The following is a 23200-nucleotide window of genomic DNA, read 5'->3' on the forward strand; positions in this document are numbered from 1 at the left end:
GTTGCCAATGGAAGAAACCCAGCAATTCTCTAATTGAACCATAGATTTTGGAAGGACAGTACAAGAAAACCATTCTGGCACTCCAAGGACCATGTGTGTTGTTTATAGAGAAAATAATGTGCTTCCCAGGTGGTTATAGATAGCAACCAAGAAAGAGAGATTGGTGGCAAAAATAGTAACCCCGTTCTCTCTCTGTTTGCTACTGAAACAGCATCCTTTCTCTTCCCATCCATCATGGTTGGACAGACTGTTAATTGGAGCCAGTTCCTGAGATAATGACAGCAATAACACTTTGCAAGTGATGGTAAGCAACAAAAGACCATGCATCATAACAGAGTTTCTTGGAGAGGCCCCTCTTCTTGGTGGTAAGAAGCCCCTGGAGCCCAGCAGCCTTCCACACATGGGACACTTTGGGCACAGACATTTCAGCTGAAGTCTCTATTCTTTGGGGCCCTCAGGAGCAAATCACTGAGGGCCCCGCTTTATCTGGTTCATTGCTAATAGCTGCAAACAGTGCCGTTCCCCAGAGACTAAGCCATCGTGACAGATGGCATGTGTGCCTGTCATGATCTATTTTCCTGTCTTCACTGGCATTTTGAAAAGAATCTGCATCTTGTGTGCACCCTCTGGAACAGCACTCCTTGAGCTATGACCAAGTTAAAGGTGCTGGGAATTCCTGTCCTTAGCACCTCCAGGTATCTAAAACATATATTTTTACAGATAAGTGTTTTAGCTGATTATTTTTCAATGGGTATGGACAAAGGAAACCAAGTCAGTGACCCGCAGAGAGGCTTTGAGGGACCCTACATCCTGGAATTGCACATGTCATCACAAAAGCATTGTATGGAAGGGAGAGTAAACAAGAAGCAAGTTACGTTATGAATACCTGAGACTAAAACCATAAACAAGCAGAGCCAAACTGTTTTTGTCCCATTGGCTATTGTCCTGATTAGAAGAGTCTATCTCTTGTACTTTCCATATGGTTCAAGCAAAATTAGATCAGTTATATTTTTAAAAAGAGAGAGAGAAAAAGAAAACAATAAAAGAAGCAGTGACTTTTGGGACCAATGAGTAAGTAATGGATTTTAAGCAAAATTCTCTTCCCTCTGATGGGGAGATGAGGGAGATGGCATGTCTTTCCAGGTATTTCCAAAGCTTTTCCTGGGGGTACAGCCCTAAGAGAGAGCCCTTCTCTCTCTGAGGCGAGAGAAGGTGTTGTATGGACAAGGAGCTGCACAACAGGACTAGAGCTGCTCACAATCAATTCCTCATGTACACGTGTTTACCCAAATTATCTCATTTAATCTGAATTCTAACCCTGGGAGGTAGATGCCATTATTTTCAATTTATAGATAGGGAAATTGGGCCCTGATTATGTCATTTTACTCTGCTGGGCCTCTGATAATTAAAAAGTGACAGAGCAAAGTTACACTGACACTTTAGTCTCCAAATGAGTTGAACTCTAGCTGAGGCTTTCCTCCCTTTTTTGTGTACCATGTTCCATTGGTTCCTCTCTGAATGAACCTATATCTCATCGTGATATATGGTCTGAAACACAGAGGCAAAGAGCATTTTAAAGGGTGCTCTGCGACTGAAAGAAAGTGGTAATTAAAGTAAGTTTAAGGGACATCAAGATACAGTAGTACTTTGGGAGGTATTTACTGGGCTACATCTGGTCCCCTTTGGCAGTACTGTAGGAGCAGACAAGAGAATTTGGCAGGATCTGGTGTAACTGGATGAAGCATTTCCATTGCTTATGCTCGCCCTCTGGCTTCCTTCCCTCTGAACAAGGCCTATCATTGTAAAGCGCTGGTGAGCAGCACAGCATGAGAAGCTGGGGCCGGGAAGCTGTCTGTCGAGCAGCCTTATTTCAGTCCGGTGGAGGAAGCAAGGGCTTCCGACCATGGGCTGCTGAACAGGTGGGTCAGCAGAGCAATGGCACGAGGAAAGCTCTGGGCCAGTGAGTCATGAGCACACTGGGGAAGTTAGATCCTAAGCCATTCTGGACATTGTGAATACAGGAGCCCTATTGGCATGACCGTCAGGCTCTACTGACTCTCAGTGATGTGTGGTTCAATCAGTTTTATGTTTTTAGTATAATGAAGAGAACCTGTCTTATTGTAAAGAAGACATGAATTCTATCTTTATATCTGCACTACTTTGCTGAGTATCATTCAAAAAGGCACTTTCCTCTCTAGGTCTCAGTTTATCCCTTCACAGAAGAAGGGAGTTCTCTTCTAGTACTGTCCATACTCGTAATCTCTCAATAATTTGGGAAATGGTAATGTGCATTCCATGTCTCTGGAAATCATAACAAGCCAGTAAGACATGCCATAAAGTGTTTCACTTTTACAGTAAGAAACTTGTGGTCCAGGATGACTAGCTGAAAGTCAGAGATCTTCTAATTCCTGGCTCAATATTCTTTCTTTCCAAGGCACAATCTGTCACCACCTTAACTTGCAGTGTGTTTTCATCCCAGACAACTCGATAGGGTGACTCTCAGAGTTGCAGCTGTTGCCCAGGAGGAAAGGAGCAAATCTGGAAGCAGTTCTCACTTCTGTAGATTAAGGCACCCTGTATCATGGTAACAGGAGCCAGGGGAGGTGACTTTTATCCAGTCCCTCTCCCTGAGCTCTTTCAGTGGCAGATAAGCAGTTATTCTCAAACTTTAATGCAGAGGAGAATCTTCTTATGGTGCAGATAGCTGGGCTCTAGCCCCAGAGTGCTTCTGCAGGCTTAGTTATTAGGTTAGAATTACCTTAGAGGAGACAATTCTGATGCAAACAGTGTCCTCACTACTGGTGAGAAACCCTGCATAGAAATAGCTCAAAGCCAACTCCACTCTCTGTTATCTGCCTTTGCTTCCATCTACTATGAAGAAATCTGACAGATAGGTGCTAGTGGTAGATACAGAGGCATATTCTTAGCCATGGTTTACCCAAATGGCCCAATTGATTCATACTTTTTCACAGCCTTATTTCACTTTCATCCTTTCAAATCGGGTAGAGCAACTTAACCAACCCAGACAAAAAATTAACATGAGAACAACTCAGATCCCACTGGGAAGTAAAAACCAATACATTTTAAAAATTCACCTTGTCTTGGGATGGATATGATAGACACTTTACCTTACTTGGGAGCTCCAAACCATTAAACATCTTTTAAAGAAGTGTAGGCACTTTGTTGTATGAACCGTTAATCAGACCAAAAAAGCTCACTACTTGTTTTAGAGATATTTAAGTAACATTTTTAATATTTGAGAAAGGTACTCATTTTTCAAAAGTGAGTATAACTCAAGAAAAGCTATATGAAGAATCATACATAAATTTTAAATCCCTAGATCAAAAGAATACTATCTTTGTTTAATCCTTTATCTTCAATGGGAGTTCAGAAAATATGATTTCAGAATAGTCAGCTAGTTTTCAAAATATGGAAGCAAATTATTGACTTAAACTTTCTGGTATTTTGGGTTTCTGGGATCCATGCAAACTTATGACATATTTCAAACACTAAAAAAATAATTTTTTAAAAAAAAATCAATTTAAAGCCCTTATTCTGGATGCTTAGTTCACATTCCCTTATTTACTTAGTGTGGACAAAAGCCACTCACTCAGCAAAGGGCCAAAGAAGGAGATTTGCTGTTGGTTTCATGAATCAAACAGCAGGAAGAAAGAAAAAAAAAAAGGAACATATGTCTTGTTGGTTTCCACTCTTTTTTTCATTTCTGCTGCTTAAATCTTCAAAACCTGAGTTGGAGTTCCATCTCTGTCACTCACTGGGAACTGATATCAGATTCAAAGGCTTGCAGTTACCAAGACCTCTGCTTAGATATCCTAGCCATACATGTTTGGATAGGAAACTTGGATACTGGTTCAAATGGATTACTGAATGAAAGCTCCCCATGGGGTCATGGAAAGTAAGCAGTTACAGTAGATTGGATTATTGTTCTCAGTTCTTCATGCCCTCCCTATGTTAGTATTATTCATCAACACCTTTTGTTATGTAACATAGTAGTGCCTCGCACCAGAATAGGAAGAATCTATTTCCCTCACCATTGGCCATTTATGTTGGACTTGGCCATGTGATTTTCTTTAGTCAGTTGAATGCGGGTGAAGATAAATAGACTGACCATGTTGAGGCACAGAGTGTTCTGCTGGTCTCATTTGGAATTCTGCAATCCACCATGAAGAAAATGCCCTGGGTAGTGGATGGTCCCAGAATGACAGTGACTCATGGAGCAGACTTGAACTACCTGAAGCCTGTATCCAGACTAGCCCAGCAGAGCCTGGTCAGTACTGGCCTGAAGACTCATGAGGAATATCAACAGATATTTATCTGTTGCTATAAAACAAGACCTTTTTTTTTTTTTTTTTGCCATGTAGCATTATTGTAGCAATAGTTGACAGATATAATAGGTAAAGAAAACTGCTCAAAGAGAGAAAGCTCAGCCAAATATGTAGCTTTGAGGTACAAAAATACATTTATTTTCAACAATTTCAAAACCACTGTCTTTTTTTTTACAGTAGAAATATTCAAATGGAACAATAAAACCAAGAACAGTATATGTACATATACTGTATATATAGATATGACTCATGCATTTGTATTCCAGTGTTTAGTACAAGGATTGCAATTGTCTGCCCCATTTAACCCTTGAAACAAAAAAAACAGGATCTTTAGAAATACTCCTAATACTGATCTATGCTGTAGCCAGCCACGTTCTTCTATATCACATTCTCTCTGTGTCTCACAAAGAATGCGAAAAACAACCCACAAAAATGAACAGGTACAAAAAGTGGCCTTTCCTCCCGTATGTATATACAATATATCCTTTTAAAAAATAACGGTGTTCAAGGTAAGCCTGAAAATGAAAACAATGCTTATGGCATGTAAAGAGACCCTACAGAAAAGGATGGAGACGAGTAAATACGTGAAGGGGCTGAAGTGTGGAAAAAGCAAACAAAGCGGCTCTGAAAGCCACTCATCCCAGAGGCAAAAACTACCTTAAGGGAACTAAAGGCAGACATTTGACTTTAAGGAAGTCGTGTACATCTGACAAGCAAATGGCACAGCTTTGCTAAAATCGTCTTTGACTAATATCATTAAAGGCTAGACTTCCCAACCTGCCTCATTCCTCCCGTGCCAAGAGGCACTTGCTGGGCTAAGCATAGTGCCCAGAGGACTTTTCTGAGCTAAGAACAGCCTGAGAATTCACCACAAGCTTTATACATTTCCATGGAATCCTATCAGAAGACAGAATAATTGCCATTTATAGATCCATTGCCTGGCTTCTTTACAGAAAATTATTTTCTCAGGCTGATAAACATCCTCTGCTTTTTAATTTTAGAGAGGAAGCTTTACTTCCACATCTGGATCTCAGTTTGAAGTCTCTCGTGGACCTCATCTTGCAACTTCTTCCATGTCACTGTTGGAACAAAAACGACCCCTGTGTTTTATGATGTCACTAGGGTCCTTCCTTTATCAATTGCCCCAAAGAAGCCCTCCCCCCACCCCCCATTATATACATAAGTAGAAACCAGCTATGGCGTGGACACGGAGATGCAAGAGTTAAGTGTGACAGACATCTGGAGAGCTTCCAGAACCCAACACATCAGGCAGGCCTGGGGATGCTGGCTCTGAGGGTGAATGTCTGAGCCAACACACGCATCTTTCTTTTTTCTGTTTTCTTTTTTACTAAACATTAAATTATTTCTTAGGAAATAAAAAGCTATTTACATTGTAATTATATACAATCAGCCATCTGTAGCCCTGCTATTGACATGCACGAGGCAGGGCCTCTTTCATAAAGGTGTGCACGCTTTCTGTAGCTAAGTCCACTCTCCACCAAACTCCCTCCTGCAGATCTAACTTGGAAATGGTTTGTGTTGTATGTATGCACACTGGGGTGGGGGAGAGTGTAGGTGATGTTTTGAGGGGTAAGGAGTTAATGAAATCCAACCCAATTTAAATTAAAAAAAAGAAAGACCACCAGGAAAAAGAGAGTCCTACCACTACAAATGGCAGAATAAAGGCTGTGGGAAGATGCACCCTTTGCCCATAGCCCAAATACAGCCATTTATTCTTTTTTGTCTCATTTTAATCAGCTAAGAATGCCTTTTTCTCCCAAAGCTAAGCATTTGCCTACTATTTATGAAGGGGCCCTAGGTAAACAAAAGGTAAAAAAGACATTTTCATTTTCCCATAATAATAGTAATAGTAAACATCAAAAATAAAAAGTCAAAAAGGTGGTTGACCACGTGGCTTGTTGGTATTAAACACTAGTACAGTTGGGGATCTCCTTTGTGCTTTCACTGTTTGCAATGGTGGCAATGCCTCCTGCAGGGGAGAGAAGACACAGGAAGAAAGAGATGTAAGTTCCACAAAGGCAGGGATCTTTGTTTTATTTGCTGCTAAATGCCAAACCACCTAGAACACGTGCCTAATAGGTGTTTATTAAATAGTACATCTGGATATTCTTACCTATCAGCTCACTGGCTTATCTCATCTATATTTAATGTATGCCACCTGCCACACTAGCACACAGGTAAGACCAACACATTGGCTGCCATCCTATATTCTACTAATAACAATAGACAACAGTGATAGCCAACATGTTTTGAACACTTACTATGTGACAGGTACTGTGCTAATGATATACATCACTTAATTATCACAACAATCTTAGAATAGATTCTTAGGTACTATATAGAAATAGAATAGACTCTTAGGTACTATAATTCCCATTTCATAGATGAGGGATATAGGCACAGAGAGATCACAGAGCGAGCAGATTAGCAGAGAAAGAAAATGGACCCAGGCCTATCTGATGCCAGATTCCACATTCATGTGATTATTCATAAGGACGTGTAATGCTTTTTATTTACAGAAAAAAAAAAAAAAGAACAAGTCCGACAGTAACAAATAGTTGGCTTCATCCCTCCCCCACCCAACCCCAGGGCTTTCAATCATGATTGACTTCTAAGGGAATAAATTCTGCCAATTTCATCTGACCCAAGGTGGCAGGCAAATCTTAACACGTGATTATGTTACTGCAGCCAAATGCATTACCGCACCCTCCAGTCCGTGCCGTCTGAAGGACAGGTGAAGTGAACTGGAAGATCTAGTGTTTGGAGGACAGAGGACACAGGGGTGTGGTGGCAGGGGCACACATACCTATGACCCGGCTGTCCAGCTCTTTGTCCAGCAGCTCCTCGGGCTCGGTGAAGTCACTGAGTGTAATTTTGGGGGCGTTTTCACTTTGGCTCACTGACCCAATCATCTCCTGTTCCTTGTCATGCTGGACTTGAGCATAGATGTTAATCCAGGGAATTTTCCTGCATGGGCAGGGGCAAAATCAGATTAAGATCACAGGGCACGCCAAGCTTGGGCAATTGGAAATTCTGGATAATAAGGGGAGGAAGAAGCTATTAACAGGAAGAGCCAATGCCAGGAAAAGGTACTGGTCACCTAGAGACACTGTGACCAGGAGGCCAAAGAACACAAGGTCAGCCAGAGACCCAGATGCTTAGGGGAGATGTAAACCACAGAATTCCCTGTGGAATGTATCTTCTCCTAGGGTAAAAGGTAAGCAGGTGTTATTGATCAGTTCTGCACTAACACCCTTAATATATTTACCTGTTGTTATTGTTTGCAAAGTCAGTGGACTTTGAGAGTCATAAGGTTGTACATAGTGAAAAGACATCTTTTTCTAGGGTTGTATCAATTTAATTAATTCGCATTGGCTTCTTTCATGAATATCCAAGAAATAATAGATTCATAGCCACTGCTACAATTTTCAGAGCAACACCCATGGACCTTAAATTCTTTGATAGTCAGTTTCCTCCTCTGTTCGATGGGGATAACAATACTTTCCTTTTAGGATTATGGAGAGGATTAAGGGAAGGATTAACACAAACCAAATAATGTCCTTCAATGACAGAAAAGCAGTAGGTTTGGAAACACAAGGCAGACTGGCTGGAGGCTGGAGGGACAGGTAGGTTCAAATTGAAATCTTCTTGGGCATTCATCTCCTGACCCATCTCCATTATCTCCTGACCTACGGTGTTCCAGCCTCTGTAGCATCCCGTGAATTCTTCTAATCTGGTGCTTCTCAAACTTTAATGTGCTCAGGCATCACTCAGGGTCCTTGTTAAAATGTGGATTGGGCTGTTGGTCTGTACTGTATGGGTTGAGGGCCTGCATTTCATACAAGCTCATGGGTGATGCTGGTGCTGCTGGCTGGTTGGAGACCCAAACTTTGAGTTGTAAGATTAATACGTGAAGCTCTCTTCCCCTTCTTGGGGACTTTGAACAAACTGTTTCCTCTGCCCATAAAATACCTCTCCCTCCTCTTCTCATGATGGTTTTATTCTTTTCCTTCAGAACTTGGCTTACAGGTTGTCTCTGAGAGGCCCCCCCTGACCACCCAACCCCCCCTGTTATAAATATGTAATTATAGGACAATGTCTATGAAAAAAATAATTAAGGTGTTGGGTTAGGGTGAGGCAATGTTTATTGACTTGTTTTCTGTCTTTCTTTCCCCCTGGACTAAAGCACCATGTAGATAAGATCTGTGATTTCTATCTTCATTGTTATACACTTAGCACGGTGCTTGGCACATATTTTACATTCATTAAGCATTTTTGAATGAATGAATACATGACCTCAAAGTCTGTGCTTTTTCTACATTCCTAAATTATGTTCTTCAATAAAAAGACTACATTTTTTATCTTTGAATATCATACCTAGAACAAGCCCCTTTTACCTCATCAAATGATGGGGAAAATGAACTAAAGTCCAGATATTTCACAAAGCCAATTACTAGCCTAAATATCATTACAACTTGGGACATCTGACACCTACCCCAATCCAGAACATTCATGCATTTCTAAAATAGAATCACTCTGTTGTCCTAGTACCAACCGGTGGTATTTTCAAGCTTCTACATTCCCATCCTCACTCCAACCTCAAATGAAATAGACTGTGGGGGCATTTAATACGGTTTTCCTGTAGCCAATTCATAAAGTAAAGTCCAAAAATAGGTTTAAAATGTGGTAGTTTCTACCTTTCCTTTATGTTCAGTTTTTGTGTCTTTAATATTTGCTTTCCATATATTAAGGGAGGTATTCCCATGATTCCTACTGGTCTAAGCCACTTTAATGTAATTTACAAGAACCTTAAATGAATAAAATCCATGCAGGCAGCAAACCAGGCACTGTAAATGTATATAATTAAAATTTTATGCTGGCTCTTACTTTCTTCTTAACTAAGTAAAAATGCAGTATCACAACTTAGATTTCTTCCATTCATAAAGGTACATATTACTGGTGAGTGTTGGGATCAACTGTAATATTTGTTAGCTGCTGGGGCGGTCAAGCCATTCTGGATTGTACAAGTCTGTGTCTGCAGGATCGAAACCAGTGTTCATTGCCTCCCCTTTGCCCTTACTAAGGATACCTAAGAGGAGGTGGAGGAACTTGCCCTTATAAAGATTGTTCACTTTATTTCAATTTCTAAAAAACACATCTAAAAACAGGCATATTTTTCATCTCTTTTGAATAGACGGTTGTATGGGAATGAATGTTATATCACAATTTGCAGCATTTAAAAAAATGATCAAGTTGCTTTTCATCTCTTAACACACCTGCTTGTGGGACTGTGGAGAATGTAAGTCATGTCTGAAGAATACTTTTGCATAGAAGAAAGGAAGAAAATAAAGAGATCAAGAGATGTGTTTTGGGCCACAAACTCACAGAGATTTAAATAAGAGGAGTAATACAGATAGGCCCAAATCTCCCCCCCAAAATCAAAAACAAAACAAAAAACAACTGCAGTTCTTGTCTGTTTACTCCAGCTACGACGGGTGTGAGAAGCCTGTGGGAGGAAATTTAGAGACAGCAAAGCGGGCTTTGGACTGTAATGAAAGCTGTACTTAAAAAAAGATTGAAAGAAATATAAAAGCTCAAATGTTTTCTTGAATAACTAGAAAAAGTAGATCTACAGTTATAAAATGTCAGGGGAGGCAGTTTTCAGAAAGTAAACGCCATCTCCTAACTATTTAATTATATTGCCTGAGATATTAGAAAACAGCAGTCACTACCCACGAGCAAGATGGGATGTGATATTTACTTAGAGGAAGCTTGGGGCTCATAGTAACTGTGCTCTACTTCTCCCTATTAAGTGACCACTTGGGACACTGAGATCATTTTTAGAGCCTGGAACATAGCAGGCACTCAGTAAATGTTTGTTGAATGAGTGAACGGTTTAATGTGTTAATGCTAGCAATTACAGAAAGATTTAGGTCTGAAAACTCAGCATGGATAATGATCCGGATACAGAAACAGAATTGCCCTTTACCCTAGACTCTACTGTTCAACAGAGTGCTTACCATTCAGGTGTAGCTATTTAAATTTAAATGAATTAAAATTAAATACAATTAAAATTCAGTTCCTCAGACATACTAGTGGCCACTGTATCAGACTGTACAGATTATAGAGCATTTTCATCATTGCAGAAGTTCTACTGAACAGTAATGAAAGAAGCATGTAACCTCCATTTAGCTATGGTAGGGTTTCCATGTGATGGGGAAGGAAAGGAGACCAAAAAAGTAAAAGAAAACCCAACAAAATCTCAACAAAAGGAGAACCTCCCAGAAGAAGAGGCTAGAAGAGTAAAGGTTAACTGATGACTGGTTATTCCTACCTGACTCTGTTTATCTAGTTTGACTGGTATTTGTTTCCTATAGCCTTAGCTACATGATTCGCTGTCAGGGACATAGAAAAGGTTGGCTAATTGGGAAATACAAAGGTAGAAGAGTTCAGTGATGCTATTACCTGGCATGGATTCTACTATTCAAATGTGCAGATTTAGAGATGGCTATGCTAATAATTTGACTTTCTAGGGAGTTTAGTATCATTTATAAAAGAATAGAAACTTTCCAAGTCACAGGATAAGTCTTGCATTAATTTGTAGCTGCCTGATGCAAATGCCTCTTTGCAGAACTTCTACAGGCCCTTCTCCTCACCACCCCTGGAATTCTGGGACCAGAGGTGATATAGTTGATTTTTAGGCCTCAACAACCATGAGGCTTCCCCACAATCAAATCCTTGAATGAATGAAAATATTCTTTGTATAGAATTGAAGCACATGCACAAATGGGTGTTGCTTTAAGCAGACTGTTTCTACATTGAAACTTTTTTCCCTAACTGTGACTTAAAGGTTTTTTCCTCTCCTAAAAGGGCATAGGGGCAGGTGCGTTGACACGTCTTGATCCCAGGACATGAACCTATAAGCTTGTCTATAAATTGATGAGGAAGGAAAATCTCACTCTGTCCTTTTAGTGGGCATGGAGGGTATTGATAGGATTCCTGCCATTGTGGCTAATGCTGAGAGGTATGTAGAGTAAAACTGGTGTTTTTAAGCAACTGAAATATCCACTAGAGGAGGGGTAACCAGGAAGAAAGGGAACAGGAAGAACAAAGCATCTTACCAAAGTCTAAAAGCCTTATCTCTGGTGCCTAGAGAGACTCCCAAGATCAAGTCATGCTTTCAAAACTCGTCTGATAATACTTAATATTTCTATTTTACCCAGTCTTCCTAGGAAGCACATCTTTATGCCGTAATTTGTGACAGCCTACTATGTTTCAATTAATGACATGGAAGACATCATTGACAGGCATGTTCTTTGTTCTTTATTATAGCTTAGCTTTGTTGGTCATTTTAGTATGTACCAGTTATAGATACTATTACATTTAAAGCATATAGCAAACATATAAAATATTACTGTTTTCCTTATTTTACAAATGAGGAAACTAAGGCTTAGAGAGACAAATATAATTGCCCAAGATTACAAATGCTAAAAAATAAAGTTGGGTCTGTCTAATTTCAAGTTCATACTCTTAACCAGTACACTTCCCAGTACAAGTATTACAAAATTTGAATACTTGTAAAGAATTATTGATTTAAATTTCATGTTTTTAATAAGTATGCTGTTACATCACTCCTCCTGTGAACTTTAAAAATAATTTCTGAATGCCTGTGGAGTTTGGTTTTCCTGATCAATTTCCCTTTAGAAATGGAAAAAAAGAGGGAGAGGGATGAAGTTGAATATTTTTAGCATGCAAGTTTAAACAGAGATACTGCATAACTGTAACATGAGATAAGAAAATGCACGTATGTGACTTTACATGTGCCTATCAGATTTCAGCTGCATTTTCTCTATTTAACCACCCTGAGTGGGTGTTGATCTGTATAAAAAGATTTCCTGAACATTTGATGTCTTACTTTAAAAATTTGGGTGAGGTGTGAAAACCCCGTATACTTCTCTTAAAGAAAAAAGTTAATTTCATAGGCTAGCCCTCATTTATCCAAATTGTTAAACCTATAAATTGGACGGAGTTCAGATTCTAAAACCCATTTATTCTCTGACCCTCAACCATTCCTGTCTTTCCTGAATGTCAAACAGAATTTTAAGGAAAATTAAGATCACATAGGGCTGGCCGGTTAGCTCAGTTGGTTAGAGAGTAGCCTTGTAACACCAAGGTCAAGGGTTTGGTTCTCTGTACCAGCCAGCTGCCAAGGGGAAAAAAAATCACACTGTTACATTACTGAGATGATGAGTTTAGGATAGTCAGTTGTAGGAATGATCATCTGCAATGAACCTAGCCTTGAGATCAAAACTGGATGATAACAGCACGTACCTTTTAAACTTGTAGATCAGAAACACAGCCAGGCCAACAAACACCACTGACAAGAGCATGAGCATTGCTGAGCTGCTATGCCCAGCACTGGAGTCCACCAGCGGAGCTAGGAGGAAAGAAGGGACATGTGCACTCGGAAGCTGTTAGCTAGAGGGAGCACCGCTTGGAGAAAGGAAGCCAACTGCTCTCCATCTTTACTTCTAGTCTCCAATTACCCTGCACGCTCTCTGGACACAGGAAGCTTGGCTTCCATGATAAGAATGATATCCCTGATCATAGCTTCCTAGGGGAAATGAATTTTTCTGTCAGGCCTGGGGAAACTTGCTGTTCTAGTGTAAACTGAACAATGTGTATCCGACTGAGAAGACAGTCTTGAACGTTCTCTTTCTTAGACAGCCCGTGTGCCTGTCAGCCTGATTATAGGCAGCCCATTTGAAATTTTGGGTTAAAAATTAATGCAATGTTTAATTTTCTTTCTCTACACTGTTTTAGTAAAACACCACTAGATGAACACATTTGGAACCTCCTCATCTGAAAAGTCATTTTACATTAATAAAAACCATTTAGCAAATAGGATCTCCCAGAGAGCCAGAAATAGATGTTCAATGGGACATGCCATTTTATACCTTTCATAAATAAAACAACTAGAGCTGGTCCCTGTTTCTACTAAGGCTCACACATTGTAAATTGGAAGGGAGTTTCAAAGTTATATGATCTGGACATGATTCACAGAATCAGAGAGTCATAGAAATTAAGAGAACTTGAAGACCACCTGATGTAATCCCAACTGTTGCATATAAAATAAAAACATATACACACACATACATAAATGAAGTCAAGACTCAAAGAAATTGTAGGTTTTCTTCAAGACCATTAAGGGATTCAGTGGCAAAGCCATTCTTAATAAAGTCTTTCTGCTACCTCCACAGGATGCTTCCACAGAGATATGATTAATCTTTTTGAAGCATCACTACACAAAAGGGCCCTCTTACAAGGCCATTTTCAGGCATTTATAGAGAAGTGTTTGGTGATATCTTCTCCCTCTCTTTCTAAGATAACAGATCATCAAACCCATATTCCCTGGTTCCTAGTGGCACTCACCTAATGTCAGCTGAGTGACATACACAATAACTTGAACCCCTGGCTTCAGCTCAAACTGGACCAAGTTTTGGTTGAGAGCATTAAACAGCATCTCTACAATCTGGAAAACAAAGAGAGGTTGCGTGGGAAGACATGCCAGGTTACACTGCCCCCTCAAGGGTAAGAAACCAAGAAGAAAGTCAGTAGTTTAAAAATGACCATGTTCAATCAGGGGGCAGGACACTGGAACATCTTTATCAATTTGGTTCTCACAGCCCTTGGAGCCCTGTGAAGACAAGGAAGTAGTTGGTATTATTTGCTTACACTGGAGAGGAGGCAGACTGGTATGTCTGTAGTTACCTGGTGAATGAGAGCTATAACAGACATAGGCGTTCCATTCAACTCCTAATTCAATGCTCTTTCATCCATGTCTTTATAACCTACTCTAGAAAGACCTGTTGCGGATTCCATAGAAAGAAAGTCAACCCATCATTAGCTCTTTAATCTGATCAAGTAATACACACAGGGTACAGAGGACCCTGCCAGGATTAAAGCAGGCACGTATGCCCCCAGCCCCCTCCTCTGCTTTTTCTATCTTAGACACAATGGGAAGCAAACATCAAAGCAGAAGCTGCCTCCATTTTATGGGATAATTTTTCCTCTTTACTTTTCCCCAGCAAGTCTCAGAACATATAACATCGATTTAATCACTCTGTAATTCCCACATGAAAGCTGAGGCAGACTTAGGCTGTTGTCCCTAACTCTTATCTCGCCGTACGCTCCTTAATATCACAGCTGCTATTCATCACCGTAATTACCTATTTATCTAAATGGATGGATATTGTAGCTTCCAAATATAGTTCACACATGCCACTTGCTATTTCAGAATAAAGAGGTCTTATAAAAGTGATGTATGCATTGAGAAGCTGAATTTATTTCTGGCCAACTTCAATATGCAACCCTGTAATAGGAGAAACTGCTTCATTTTCCAGAGAAATTAACTGCAGTGGTATCTATGCTGCTTGAGGACCAAGGGTGGACACAGGAACGGGGTGATGGCCGGGTGAGAGCCAAAGATGTGCAGAAGGTGTCTGTACGATGACTAGCTCACGCAGGAACAAATGTGTCTGATTTATGCCAATTTCAGCAGCCTCATTCTCTTCTGCTTCTCCAGGGAAGGGTGAAACAGAGTGCCACCAATAAGACTGCAACAAGGAGCAGGGATTGAGAGGGAGAAATGCCAGACCGGCCATCTCCTTTGCTTCCAGGATGGCATGCAGATCACAGGAACTATATGCCCGTTTCGTAAGGGCAGGAAATCACAACACTTTGGAAATGTTCCTTCCTTAGTCAAAGCAGGATGAGGCAATCCATCTCTCTCCAGAGAAACATGTTTAAAAGCAGTTCATTTTCTCCCCGGCAGCAGAACTTAAATTGACTAAGATCTCTAGGGCCAGTGCAATTTATAAGCAAGAAGCATATGTCCCCAGAAATAGATAGGAGAGCTCAAATTGCCCCCACCCCGCCATCTCTCTTTTTCTTTCTCTTTCTTTTCCACCCCCTCCCCATCCCTGCAAACACCCCAGGATGAGTCATTGGGAAGGAGACACAAGCAAGGTGCAGGGATGTCAACAGTTTGAATGAATGACACCAGGGGAGCTGGACCTTCCCGGGAAACGGAATGTTCCAGTCTATTTGCATTTGTATTTATTCTGTGCAGGGCTAAATGTTCTTCAAAACCCTAGGTGATGGGCAAAGAGTGACAAGCTGCTACATCGATGGGAGAGAGCTTGTCTCCCTTTCTGGCTGGAAACTACGTTATGTCCCCTCAGTGTGGGATGCAGACAAGTGTGCCAGCCAAGTTTTCTTCCACTTACTTGTTCCAGGTCCCCTTCATTGCCTTTCCTCCTCTCGGTCAAGTTCTTGGGTGGGAGAATGAAGAGCTCTGCTGAAGTGGGAAGGCCAGGGAACACGGCAACCAGGATCTGGTCTTCTGGGACACTGGTTACCTGCAGAGATGTTTAGACCAAAGAGTTAGGTCCTGGGAGAGCCAGCCTTCCCCAAATCAATAACAAGGAGCAGAGTGCGCATGGTTATAGGGCTCATATAGGTTTTTTTAGATGCAGTGTTTTAGGCACAGCTTGAATATATGTCCAGGCTTTCTTTCTGTTTTCCCCTAGAACTACTAAGAATGATCAGTTACACTACCTCCTCTTCTCTTATATACGTTTTTATTGAAACTAAAATACTATTACAAGTGATTTTCAAAACATTATTCGCTGGGAACATTTGCAAAAGTTCCTCCCATATTTTCCATTTTTCTGCACTAAGAGGACTAGAGCTTCAGGCTAAAACACAAACAGACTGGCTGCAAATGAGGAATAAGGAGTCATAAACAAACATAAGAAAATGCAAATTTAAAAAAGCAGAGCAGCACGTGTTTTCACTTATTAAAGCAAGATTTTTAAGAAAGAAAAAGTTTAGTAGCTAATATTGGTGAGGCTGCAGTAAAGGAGGCTCCCCTGTTTGTTGCTGGCAGCACTAAATCTTGATACACGTCACCAATTTGTTTTCCAAAAGGCATACTTTAAGGACATAAAAATATCCATTCCCTTCATTCAGTAACTGTAACTTGGTGAGTGTGTCCTAAAGACATGATCCAAAATACAGCAAAAGCCATATGTAGAAAAAAATACTCACACCATTATTTACAATGGTACGTAAATGAGGGAAAAACTCAAATATTCGAAAAAATTGGGCAAACGCCGGTATAATCACTGGATAGAATATTATCCTACCATTAAAATGATAATGAGTACCATAAGAAAACATGAAAAAACACTTTATTTAGCTGCATTCTGATCTATTTCTTTATATTTCTTTGGTTACAACTCTATAAAAATATAAATGTACTGAAGAAAAAAATAACAATATACTAAAAGTTGTTAAAAGGCTGAGATTATGCATGAATTTTTCTATTCCTGAGTGTGTGGTAAAAGTATTAGACTTTTGTGATGAAACTTAAAAGTAAGCTCCTGTCTGAAGGCCAGTTCCTAAAGAAGACATGATTCTGAGTTCTCCCCCTATAACGAATACAATTATCCTTTTGTATTTGTCTCCTAAAGGTCTTTTATCCAGAACACCACCACCTCTTCTGCCAGTCCAAACAAGATATATCATATATTACATCATATAATATATATATATTCGGCTGAATGCTTGCTTCCACCAAGAAGTCTCCTGGGCTGTGTCTGCCTGCAGTGACCTCCTCTACTTTAGTGCCCCACCCCAAGCACCTCTAGATTACATGTCCTTCACATCTCAGGGACATAGATCATGTCCACTGTGACATACGATTAGTCTGTCTGGTACAATCTTTTTCTCTGATAGGTTCTTATTTGTGTGCTTGCCCAGACATTCCTGGGGGTCTTGTGGCTACCTCACTGTTCCTAAATATGCTTGACACAAGCAGAAATTCAATAAACAGTTGCTGAAATGAATAGAAGAGGAGGGGTTGGTTGTCTCCCGTTTACTCAGCTCTGGTTCCTACTTGGAAGTAGGCTTACAGATTGATGTTAATTCTCAGGGATCTGCTAAAGAAAAGTGATAGAGGCAGGCTGCAGGGAAGTAAGCAGTGGCAGTCAGAAGCCTAAAAAGTCTGCCAGCCAGGGAGGCCGCCTCTTGGAATCCCAAGGTGGTTTGCCAGACCTCAGTGTCCTGCTGAGAGGCATGACCTTCAAGTAGCTGGAAATCTCAGTACCCAAGTCCATCGGGTAGGAAGGCCTTATCCTAACCATCCAGGGGAAACAAGTCTCAGGAGAAGAGGCTAAAGACCAAAATGCAGAGAATCACCCAATGGAGTGGAACAGGTTGAGCCTTTTAGTGCCTTGGCTGGTGGGAACATTTGTTTCTGGGAAGAGTAATCTCAGGGAGTGTCAGTCAGTCCGGGACCGTGGAGGAACCTGGGAGCTTTGTGTTTAGATTCACTTAATCTCAACCAAAGGGACATGTGAGTGACTAGCCATAGTGATAATTAAGGCCTAGGCATCAACTGATATGGCTAATTATTATTATTTAGAAGTGTTATTATTACAATTACCAAGTTATTTCTTGAAAAGATAGTAAGTTTTAGTAAAGACAACCATATGAAATACAACACAGTTCTGGATGCCTCGCAGTCAAAGACATGCTCTGGTCTACATATTTGTGCCCCACCCCAATTCATATGTTAAAACATAATCACCAGTGGGATGGTGTTAGCACATGGGGCCTTTAGGCAGTGATTAGGTCATGAGGGTGAAGCCCTCATGAAGGGCTTAGTGCCCTTATAAAAGAGACCCCAGACAGCTGCCTTGCCCTTCCACCATGTGAGGATGAAGCGAGAAGGCACCATCTATGAACCGAGAAACTGGCTCTCACCAGACATCAAATCTGCTTGAACTTTACAGCCTCCAGAATTGTGAAAACTAAGTTTCTGTTGTTTATATGCCAACCAATTTATGGTATCTTGTTATAGTAACCTGAGCAGACTAAGACAGCATACACAGCAGTCTCATTTTTCTTCTCTTCTATGAACAATCTCTTTGTAAAAAGATTTGAAGTTATATTCCTCTTGCAGACAACTCCCCACAGGAATGCTCTTATATCATTCTCTTTTATTTATGCTGCTTCCTTTCCTTCAGCTCCTTCTCTGCATCCTTCCCTGGATTTTTCTCCTCTGCCTTGGGGAGCACCAGTAGTCATGTGTGCTCTGCCCCCCACCCTCTGTGCAAGTCTAACGACCCCCACAGCCTCAGTTCAGACCTCTGCCTCCAGCATGAACCTCTGCTTGACCTTCAGAACCATATTTTGAACTCCCCTGCTCATCTTCACCCAATTGTTTCTCACATGCTGCAGATTCATGTTAAAAAGACCAAACCATTATGTTTCCAAAGAACGTTTCTCTTACATAGCCCCATCTTGATTAACGGCAAAGCCACCTCCCACCTGCTCTTATAATTACAAAGCACCTCCTTCCCTCCCATCCACACTGTAGTTCCTTAGTCACCAACTCTATTGTTCAACTTCCTACGTAGCCTTTGACACTTTCCACTTTAGGATCTTATTGTCTCTGGCCTAGATAACTGCAGTGGTCTTTTAACTGGATGTCTTCTGTAAAATTCCCAGCCTCCTCTGCCCCCCCACCATTCACTTCCTACCTCAGCAGCCTCTCCTCACTGGGTCACTGAAATACAAATCCCTTGGCAGCATTTTCTTACTTAAATAATAAAATAACACTTTTCATACTTCCCCGTGCTCATCAGATATGCCACGTTCCTTTTAGCTGCTTAGACCCTTTGCAGTCTGACCTAAGCATCCCAGCTCAACTTCAGCCACACTTGCCCTTACAATCTATAGATTACACCCAAACTTTGCCATTTCCCAAATATGCCTTACTTTTTCAATAGCGCATGGCTTTGCACAAGCCGTTTCTTCTACCTGAAAGACACCATCCTCTCCCTGTTAACTAACAGTTATCCTTTAAAAAACAGTTTGAGTATACCCTCCAAAACCTTTGCAATAGTTCAACACTATTGTATCGCAAATCTGTGCCAAGCCTGCGCTTCCCTGGACAGAGCGCATCACGCTTTTCTTCACGCTCCTTGGAGACGTCAGCCATGCAGCTACCAGAGAACTAGTCTCACATCACCTTGCTGCAGTGACCTGCTTCCTGGCCGGTAGCATTCTGAGTGCCACATATGGCCAGTGGTAGTCTCGTGAGTCTGGATGTCTGGTTAAGAAGATCCCTTTGATGGGCAAAGAGCCAGCCAAGTGCATAATATTAGTATAATAGACTAGATGAGTGGTTCATCCATTAGTTCATTAGAGAAGTCAAGAGGCTTTTTCAGAAAAATATGGAAGAAACATTAGGCCAATTTCCATCTTCAATCACTGAACTTGACACTCTCTCTCTCTCTCACTCCCTCCCTCTTTCCCTCTCTCTCTATTCTCACCCCTTCTTCTCCTCTCTTCACTCCCTCATCCCTCCTTTCTCTCTTTTTAAGGATAAATAATCCTTATCTAATTGTAGAACAATAGTTTTAATCGATGAAAATGTACTCTGGATCACACCATCTCGTTTTTTTTCTTTATTCACAAAAACAAAGACAAAGCCGACCTACCTTAACCAGAGCTCGCTCGATGACATTGCCAATATCTTGCCTCCACTCAGGAATGTCAGGGTTGTGGTAATCCAGATTGGGAGAGAATGACAAGAGCTGGGACTGGAAGTATTCTGCAGAGAGAGAGGGGTGTGAGTAAGGCTGGGGGGCTGGGGCAAGACAGGGTGTGATAGGCGAGGGGATCCCTAACCACTGTGATTAGGGAAAGGGGCCAGCCACTCTTTCATGAGCCTTCGGCTATAATTTCCCATTTTTAGCCTAAGACAGGGTGTGATAGGCGAGGGGATCCCTAACCACTGTGCTTAGGGAAAGGGGCCAGCCACTCTTTCATGAGCCTTCGGCTATAATTTCCCATTTTTAGCCTGTTTCTTGGCTTATGAATGTGGTGATTGGAATTAGATCTGTGCTCCTACCAGTTTTGTCAGTTCCTAAGATGTTCAGCCTTTCTTCCTGTAAAGAACGTTACATGAAATGAAAGATAAAGATGAAGCCCCAGAAGGAGTCTCCTGCTGCTGCAGGTGGTGTCACGCAGAACCACAGAGAGCATTAACAATTTGGGCTTGGCTGGAATGGACCTTTTTCACTTGTGCTTCCTCAGTCTTTTTGTCCATCAGGCTAGAAACTGCCCACATGATTAGAAGCAGGTTGAAAGTTCATGTCTGGGGCATGGGTAATGTTCAATTTCTTGACCTGGTTAAGGAGTACATACGTCTGTTCATTTTGTGGTAATTCATGAAGCTAAGCACTTGTGATCTATATATACACTTTTCTGTATAAAATTTTACACTTCAATATCAACATTTACTTAAAAAAAAAGTCTTCCAGGTGCCCAATGAAGAGCCAACAACCTGGGGTGAGGCTGAAGAAATGCAGTCTGAGTTGGAGGCTCACACAGTCTAGTACAACTTTAGAAAAGTGCCATGAGAGTGGCTGTGTCTAGAGACCTGGGAGAGGTTGTGTGGGATGGCAATAGAAGCATGATCGAATTTGTCTGAAATAAATTTAATAATTAAGAATGTTCCTTCAGTCTTGAGGACAGAATGGCGGCCCTCTTTATCACTCTTTTGCCTTTCTCTAAGCTTATATTCTTTGCCTTATTATCAAGCCTTTGCAGCCAATGATGTTAGAATCTTCACCACTAAAGAAAACACATCAGTCATCTGTAGGTCATCTCATTACCTGAGCAATGAGTTCTGCAAGGGCAGGGACATGACTGCAGCATTTGAAATCACTGGTCCCCCTCTCACACTGAAGGGGTGCTGTGCATGTGTTTAGATACACCAACAGAACATCAGATCTAGCACCTTCCATAACAGTCTTTCTAGCTTAGCAGCCCTTCAACTTATAATACATGTCTCCAATGAGAATCCCAAAGAGGTTGTGATGCAGAGACACTGCAGGGGACTACAAATACCTGTCTAGGATCTGCTTCTCTTAGAACCTTAACCTCTATCCAGCAACAAGGTAGGCGATACACTTGGATACCTTTTGCAGACCTACAGCATTTCCCTATGGCCTGGGGAATTTAAAGCAGTCAGCGATTGCACTAGGGTGGGTGGAGGGAATTAACTGGGCAGGAAGAAGCATCACAGGACAACTTCCAGGGCTTACCATGAACTGCAATATCTTTTGTGTCCTGAATAAGGGCATTCCCAGCGGCCACCTGGACAGTGATGGTGTTGGTTCCCTCTGCAAGGAATATGTAGGAAATGCTGCTGTCCAAGGTGATGAGGGGCTACAAGAAGAAGTAACAACACCCGTTTTGTCCTCTGTGGATATCAGATTTCCTTCCTTTCCTGTAAATTTCAGATATTCACAAATCTACATAGCAGATTAGAACCTAAGAGATATTAGCTTGAAAAAGGAAAAAAAATCGCACTTTATACAGTTTCCTAAAACTGTGATTATTATTCTGGTATCTAGGGAGAATATTAACATATGTGAAACACATTGTAAAATATTAATCCTGAGAGATGAAGATAAGACTGGACACCCTGGATTCTGCATGTCATTCTGTCCCTTCTCCTGAGGCAAAGAAGAAGCAGCTTTTGTAACCTGTTCTTGTTGCTCGAGAAATCAGAAATCATTTATCTTCTCTCCACTATTCAGTGCTTATATTTCCATCCTGTATTCTATCGAACTGTAAGACCTTCCAGAGAAGAGAGACATAGAATAATTATATTTTTTTCCTGGGGATTAGGATCTTGATAAAAGCAGGTGCTTATTGGAGAGAATAGAGTACAGCTCCTGATACCAAACAGTTATTATTCATCTTAAAGCCCGTGCCTTCTCAAGTTATCCGTTGTTCGGAAAATATAACAGTAGGAGGCTGATCTAAGGCAGCTGATGAAGAAATGCCACAAGCACAGATGAGCAGATTCCCTCTCCTCTCCTGTGTCAGGACAACAACAGGATAGAGAGTAGTAAGGCTGCCAATTGGGGGATGCACAGAAAAGATCTTTAAGGGGGTGGGTGGGGCAGCTGTCACTCTGCCTACCCATGCCTGGCCTAGAGACCTGCATGCCTAGCCCCGCAGAGGCTCCCAGATGTAGCTTTCAGTGTCCCACTGCAAGAATGAAGTTCATTTCTTGCTTAAAAGTTTCAACTGTACCTCTGAAATAATAATTTGATTTCTTCTGCTTTAAGATTCTATAGCTCTGTTTTATGACCAGGCTAATGGCTGGAGTTAAGCAGGATTAGAGATATTGTCCTAAACTTCTGATACCTTTTATTCTGTGTTTGCTAAATGAAAGAAAAGGGGAGTACACAAAGAGATACACTCCTTCCTTTAACTAAGAGTAAACCCCAGACTTCCTGCATTCTTCCCCATACTTATGGCCAGGTGATGATATACACCTGGGTGTGGCCTTCTGAATTAAACAACGATGAGGTGCTAGTAGGTTCTGTCATGGACATCGAATTCATTGGGCTGTGTAGAGTCCTGTTTTAAGAAGGAAGCTGAAGTCCAGTTGGTCTCAGCATAGCAATATGGGTCACAGCTATGGAATAAGGGTGTAGCAATACGTGTGCCACAGGGTTGCCATATACAGTGTAACTAGAACAGTAACTTGGAACTCTGAATCTGTTACTGGTTTAATGAATGACTGTGGGCAAAGTTTGTCCCAATTCTGGGCCGTAGTACTTTATCTGTTAAAAAAAGGGTTTGGAAGATCTAGTCAGAATCCATGGGGTTGAGGAATGACTTCAGGCAAAATTTCTAGCTCCTACTGATTAGCCCCTTAGGTCGGCTTCACTACCTTA

The 23200-nt window shown here is 41.1% G+C and overlaps 1 protein-coding gene across 1 annotated transcript in view; it reads right to left on the reverse strand.

The window, feature by feature from the left end:
* Positions 1 to 5697: 5697 nt before the first annotated feature.
* SORCS3 (sortilin-related VPS10 domain containing receptor 3) overlaps positions 5698 to 23200 on the reverse strand; it is a 160476-nt gene continuing 142973 nt past the window's right edge. The window contains exons 16-22 of the mRNA XM_008579610.1: positions 21551 to 21674; positions 19940 to 20052; positions 15656 to 15787; positions 13800 to 13899; positions 12699 to 12804; positions 7174 to 7334; positions 5698 to 6336 (exon numbers count right to left, since the gene is read on the reverse strand). Coding sequence (XP_008577832.1) covers positions 6272 to 6336; positions 7174 to 7334; positions 12699 to 12804; positions 13800 to 13899; positions 15656 to 15787; positions 19940 to 20052; positions 21551 to 21674 — 801 coding nt within the window. The 3' untranslated portion in view covers positions 5698 to 6271. The remainder of the gene's footprint in view (positions 6337 to 7173; positions 7335 to 12698; positions 12805 to 13799; positions 13900 to 15655; positions 15788 to 19939; positions 20053 to 21550; positions 21675 to 23200) is intronic.

Source organism: Galeopterus variegatus, unplaced genomic scaffold, assembly GCF_000696425.1.
Source record: "Galeopterus variegatus unplaced genomic scaffold, G_variegatus-3.0.2 Scaffold1922, whole genome shotgun sequence".
Taxonomy (NCBI): Eukaryota; Metazoa; Chordata; class Mammalia; order Dermoptera; family Cynocephalidae; genus Galeopterus; species Galeopterus variegatus.